At 41.6% G+C, this 6,921-nt stretch overlaps 1 protein-coding gene across 1 annotated transcript; it reads left to right on the top strand.

Moving 5' to 3' along the window:
• The first annotated feature begins 4,146 nt into the window (after positions 1 to 4,146).
• Positions 4,147 to 5,453, top strand: LOC137972728 (uncharacterized). The gene is made up of 2 exons (XM_068819448.1): positions 4,147 to 4,157; positions 4,628 to 5,453. Exons 1-2 carry the CDS (start codon positions 4,147 to 4,149, stop codon positions 5,451 to 5,453), a joined length of 837 nt encoding a protein of 278 aa, XP_068675549.1.
• The last annotated feature ends 1,468 nt before the right edge of the window (positions 5,454 to 6,921 follow it).

The following is a 6,921-nucleotide window of genomic DNA, read 5'->3' as shown; positions in this document are numbered from 1 at the left end:
TCTTGACCATCACGTCGGATATTTCTAGCGCTTCCTGTTGGTCATAATCCCTCTCTCCCTTTAACCCCTCTAACCAGTCCGCTGTTCGGTTATGTTCCTTTTCCACCCCCCAAATACCATTCCAAAAACTCTTACTCTCTTCAGCATCAGGTATCACACTTTCACCATTAAATTCCCCGTTCAATTCTTCATAGACCTTTTTCTGGTCAGTCTCAAACATCTGATTTTGTCGGTATTGTGTTATTCTTTGTTTGTATCGTTTTATTTTTGCACTCGTTGGCAGCAACTTTTGTTTAAGTTCAATTACCAATGTTAGCCCCTTTCTTTTAATGTTGCATTTATTTTCCAGTTCTTTAACCTTTCGTTTTGATTTGATTTCTCCTTGTTTTTCTCTCTTCAATATGTTCACTTCCCTCCTTATTCCCTTAATATCTCCCTCGATTCTTCTTTTCCACCATGGTTCCACGTTCTTACCTCTCATCGGCTTTTTTAGACCCAACTGTCCTTCAACCCATATACTAGCAGCTTTGATCAGATTGTTTTATTCAGTTATGTCCTTTGTCGCCACATGCTTAATTGCCTTGTTTACTTTCCTAGTTTCTTCTTCCAATCTTTTCTTATCAACTTTCTTAAATGAATAACCATGGTTGTTTCCTAAACCCTCAGCGATGATCTCTCTAATTTGGTCTATAATTGTCCTCTCTTCAGGTGGTATGTCCTCAGTCTCATTCACAACAAAATCAACATTTTGCCCATTTTCCAAACCCCTCTCTACCTCATCCACCACATTTTGGTCTATATCAGCACTCTTTGTAACATTTTCCATCTCATCGGTTTCCTCACCTTCCTGCTCTATCCTTCTCCTTATCGTCTCTAGTTCCAGCTCGGACAGCCAACCATTCTTTCTTATTGCCCTTGCCTGGTCAGAAATCCTTTGCTCAGCGGACTCGAACATTCCCCTTTCTCTCCACTCCCTGAACATTCATCGTCTGTAACCTCTTATTGGTATCCCATTCTCATCTACAGGCCTACTTCGATAATAGCATTCCATAACTACGATATTTACTTGCTTGGTCCATTGCATCCTAGCAGTAGCTTGATATTGACCAGTTTCCCGTTGCTAGGCCGAGGAGTACCTGCCGGGCGAGACACCTTCACTGGTAGTTCCGGTCTCATTCACGCCGTTGTCTGATAACTTATCATTAGACATTTTCACTCATAAGAGGGTGGTGTTTTAAGGTGTCACTACCACCAGTTTTTGCCTTTGAGAAACCATCTCTAGGAGGGCTGTCGACCAAGACTTAAGAGCCCCTCCTGCCCATGAGGCATGGCTGTACCCTGCCGGATGCCAACCCGGTATTTCAAGGCCACGGGGAAATTATTGTTATTATAGCAGTGCAAACGTTTGTATGCTCAACGATAGCTAAAGCACAGTAGGGCGCTGTTGCATAACCTGAAGGCCAACGGGAAATAAGAAAATTAAAATAAAAACTTATTATAAAAACTAATACATTAAAATGTCTTCTAAGTAGACCTTGAAGGAAAAAAAATTCAAATCTCCTTCTCTGAGATATCACATTAAAATAATTAGAAAATCCCTTACTAGTGTCTTTTCTTACGTCATTATTTTGAAGTGGCGGGCAATGTGTAAACTTGTAGCTAACACGGACTTCTGCATCTTTATCAAGACTTCTTTACTCTTCCTTCCCACCAAAACCCTAACAGTTCTCTCAAGTCCTTTGGAGTATCCTCCCAGTACGTCTAGAATGATGTTGTGCTGGTCTATGCGGTATCCTTTGAACTGTTGTTTTAGTTCCGGCCGCAAGGGGGCATACTTCTCTGTCTTATCCTGGTCTTTTGCAGCTCTGTTGTCCACCCATGGACAACTCATCTCTAAGATGGTGACAATCTTCCGCTTGTGGTCCACAACCCTAGCATCTATCCGGTTGGCTCTCACTACCACAGGGTCTGCGTACAGCGGGACATCCCAAAAGGCTTGTGCATCTGCGCTTTCGTAAACAGGTTTTGGCTCGATCGGGGAGTACCAAGGTGGTACAGTGTCTACGAGTTCTAGATCATGGAGCATCTCAAAAACAGAATCTTTAACATGCAATTATGCCTGTGGAGGTATTTGCTCTGCGCAAGTGCAGAACATCCAGCCAGAATATGTGCTACCGACTATTGCGCTTTACCGCAGAGTCTGCATTGCACGTCACACTCCCTAGCAGTTCTTGTCTTTTTACTCTGGTAGATTCGTGTATTGAGCATCTGCTCGTACAGCTCATAGATACCAGCATCCACGCATGATGGACAGGATTTCCACTTAAGCCAGTCAAAACACCCGTTACTCAGCTCGGAGTCACTCCATCTCGATGCGATCAGCTTCCCTTGCCAACTCTGACTTCGCACGTCCTTCTTCAGCTTTTCTTGCTGAGCTCGCTTCAACTGCTGTTTGGTCTTTGTACCTGGGATCTCATCTCCATCCTCAGTACAGCATGTAGGGTTAGGGTGCACCAAATTTAGCTTTATTCCAAGCTCTTGCCCATACTTCAAAGCCTCCTTGACAATAGAACAATGTTCTAGCCTTACTGAACGGTCTTCAAACTGGCGCACCAGCTCCATGGTTGGATTCTCATTTTTGAAAAGGTTGAGTGCACCTTTGATCTAAATCGCCTTGTACTCGGCTTCAACGGATTATCATTATTATTATTATTATTATTATTATTATTATTATTATTATTATTATTATTATTATTATTATTATTGAAGATGAGCAGCCCAACGATTGAACCATGTGGGGAAGCAAAGTTGGTGTGTGACCTCAGTTTTTTGACAAAAACTTTAATATCTCTGGAACCAAAGAATGTATTCCAAAATTGTAAACATTATTCTTCATCACTTTGAAGGTCTTTCAAATAAGCAAAAGATACATTTCTATTTCATAGGCAATTAAATGCTTGCGAAAAGTTAGTGGTACCATACCTTCAGAAAGGACTCATGTGGCTTCTGTGCTTGTTTGGTCTCCTTTTCCAAAAGGAGGGGAAGGCATAATAATGCAACCAATGACTTAATGGGAGAAAAACTATAATTAACACTTATTTACTTAAAGTTCTATAATCAATTATCACTTCCTTTCTTCTCTTCAGATTTTGAAAGTCTTTTCTTGACACCTGATTGGCAAACATTTTGAGCTTTGATTTTTATCTAATGCTCATTTACTTTGAGTGCAAGTTTTGGATCTCACAATTTGCCATTACTCAAGTTCGAAACTGACCGATTGGTCCTCACAGGGTTGGATCTAGGGCAAAAAGACGTCATTTACTCACTAGCTTAAAATTTCAGCTTGTAACTGCCGCTTCTTATCGATGCAAAACACGAGTTTAAAGGTCTGAAAGCCCGAAACTTCCACGCTGCATAGTAATCCAACTGTGTACACACATTGCATTCCACACACGCATTGCATTCGTCAATCCAGCTCTTAAGATTTTAAAGTTAGTAATGGCAGACCATCAAATAGGAAAATGCCAGTTCAAATAAACATGTGTCTTTCTTAAATGAATGCTTAAAACTTGGGCCACTCAGTTTTGTTAACATGTTTTGAAATCCAAAGAAAACAAAGAATTGAATTGTTTTTTGTCATAGATACCACTTCATGTGTTAATATCATCATTACGCATTCAATGTTCTTGAAATCAGCGAAAATAGTCTTTAAACATCCACAAATGTAAGCTCAATGATTGTAAGGACTTCCGTGTCAGAACTTATTCTTAAACTTTTGCATGTTTCCCTCAATGAACAACTTGGAATTAACAACATGTATCGAGGTAGAGGGGTGACTTCTTAAGAATGTGGTGTTAAAAAACTCACACAGAAGTCTCAGATCTGGGAACTCTTCATCTTCTAGATCCACAACTCCTCGATCCAGATAACCCAAGTATTTTGTAATGGTTCGGCTGTTTGTGATCTTGGGAGAAAGTTGCAAGAGTCTGTTGATTCCCTTTTGTAACATTATCATCTGCCATTAGGCGTGAACATTTGTTACATATCTGTAAATTCAATGAACTATATTGTCAGACGTAAAATATGTGTCGCCTAGTAGGCTATGTACACTTACAGAACATAATAATTAGCACAAAAATACTTTAAATGGCTGCATGGTATGTTATCAATGTCTTTACTCAAAACTAGTTATCACAACACAGCAACAGATCATGTCAACTCTGATCACATAGATTCCTCTAGGATTCAACAAGATTCATAAAAGAACTTATTTAAGATGGTGCCTTTTTACATAGGTCATAAGGCGGAATAGCAATGCGCCGATTATACGCATATTTTTTAGAGTTAATATGAACATTGCTCGGATGTAATCATTGTTGTAATATTGAAACCTTTGGGGGTCCCCTTAGGAGCCCCTGAGTGACTTACATGGACACCCCGAAAACGGAAAACCATGTGCGTTGTGTTGGCACTTTTAAAAGTGGACACGAACATCTTAGAATCAATAGTTGTTACGAGACGTTGAGTTTAGTATTGCTTGATTGAATGATATCATAACATGGTATAAGCGGTTTCCTGCCCTGCCGAATTGTGAGATGAGTTGAGGGAAAAGCAAGTTTCCTGTGAGTTGTATTTTTGTATCTTGTATAATCGCCGAACGAGATTCTCAAATGCCCGGTCCACTGCTTTTAGACGCGAATGCTGCTGAGATCTGGAGGAAATTTTTTATGCAATTTGAGATTTACCTTGTTGCGAAGGGCAAAGATGCTAAAGCGGACAAACTGAAGGTAAACTTGCTGTTACATTGTGCTGGGCCAGAAGCTATCGAAGAGTACAGTCACTTTGTGTTTACCGATGAAGAAGACAAAGATTGCTATCAAGATGTCTGTCGCAAATGCGAGGAATTGTGCCAAGGTGCTAGAAATGTAATTTATGAGCGACTGGTGTTCAATCAGCGAAATCAGAAGGAAGGTGAGAGGATTGACAATTTCGTCAGTGAACTGAAAAGACTGTCTTTAACATGTGAATTTAGCGACCTCCATGACTCACTCATTCGTGATCGTATTGTCGGAGGAGTTTTGTCAGACGAATTGCGAGGTGAGCTGCTAAATAAACCAGATTTAACGCTGCAAACTGCTCATGATTATTGTCGTACATTCGAGGCAGCCGAACAACAGAAATACAGGTTTAGTACACCAGCAGAGGCGGGCTCTGAACGGTCACTTCACCCTCTCAAGAAAGTCAAGGTTCAAGAAAAGACACCTGCTCCTAACTGTAAGTTTTGTGGTTACAAGCACCCATTTACTCAGCCACCTCGCTGCCCAGCTCTTGGTAAGAAATGCAACAAGTGTAAGAAGCACAGGCCTTGGTGCGGTGATCATGCAGGAGGACAAACCAGTTGCCTTCAGTTCGAAGACATTGACTCCCTCAGAGAAGATGTATGCGAATATTGAAAGAGAGCTGTTGGCGATTGCATGGGGAGCGCAAAATTTTCACACATATGTGTATGGGCGCAGAGTTTTTGTTGAGACAGACCACAAACCGCTGGAGTCAATCTTTTGGAAACCATTGAATGAGGCCCCTCCCATGCTACAGAGGATGTTGCTCAAACGTACCAAGTATGACCTTGTGGTGCGTTATTTTCCCGGAAAACAGCAGGTCATTTCAGACTGCCTTAGTAGAGCACCTCTAAGTGAAACTAAACCATTCAGTGAACCTGAAGATGTCATAGGAGTTAATCTTGTTGAGGAACTTGGATTAGAAAGTAGTACCCTGAAGAGATTCAAGGACAGTTCTAGTACTGATGAGACATCCAGAGTGGTTATGGAATACGTTTTGAAAGGATGGCCCTCTGAGAAAGAACAAGTTGATGAACTTGCCCGGGAATATTGGAATTTCAGAGAAGAGCTGAGTGTTGAGGATGGCATGTTGTTTAAATCAGACAGAATTGTAGTGCCAAGACCATTGAGAGCTGAAGTGTTAGATGAAATTCATGGCGCGCACATGGGAGAGAGCAAGAGCCTTTCCTTTGCGAGGAATTACGTTTTCTGGCCTTCCATTACTGCGCAAATCAAAGACAAAGTCAGTTCCTGTGCCGTGTGTAATGCGTTCCGCAACCGACAACAGAAAGAGACATTACATCCTCATGACATTCCAGGATTACCTTGGCAAGTAGTTGAGACTGGCCTGTTTGAATTTGGTGGCCAAAAGTACCTGTTAGTTACTGACTTCTATTCGAAGTACTTTGAAATAGAACTGCTTCGCCAAAACACTGCCATTTGTGTTATCAACAACTTGAAGAAAATATTTGCCAGGTTTGGAATCCCAGAGAAAGTTGTCAGTGACAACGGACCGCAGTACAGCAACACCAGACATTTGTTAAGCAGAAACCATGAGTTCAAGAAATTTGCTGATGAGTGGGGATTTTCCGATACAACCAGCTCACCAGAGTATCCTCAATCAAATGGCGCAGCTGAAAGAGCTGTACAGACCGTAAAACGCATTCTTAAGAAGGCTGCTGCAGAGAACAAAGACCCATTTGAGGGACTGTTAAAGTATCGCAACACCCCATTCGAAGATATTGGTGTGTCACCTGCACAGCTGCTGATGAGTCGGCGCACACGAACAATGATACCAACTCATCGACGTCTCTTGGTACCTCAGCCAGTGAATCGTGATCATGTTCTGAAAACGCTTCATCATCGACAGTATAATTCCAAGTCTGATTATGACACGCAGAGTAGAGATTTGCCTCCACTTAAAGTTGGGGACAGGGTGCGGCGTCCAAATGGTGAGAAGGAATGGCGCAAAGCGGAAGTAATGCCAAGATCATACATGCTGGAAGATGAATATGGGCGTGCTTTCAGGAGAAACAGAAGACAGATCATCTCTGTTGCAAATGATTCTCCCATGACACCAAGG

Source organism: Montipora foliosa, chromosome 10 (genome assembly GCF_036669935.1).
Source record: "Montipora foliosa isolate CH-2021 chromosome 10, ASM3666993v2, whole genome shotgun sequence".
In the NCBI taxonomy this organism is placed as follows: domain Eukaryota; kingdom Metazoa; phylum Cnidaria; class Anthozoa; order Scleractinia; family Acroporidae; genus Montipora; species Montipora foliosa.
This window is presented reverse-complemented; position numbering and strand designations above follow the sequence as displayed.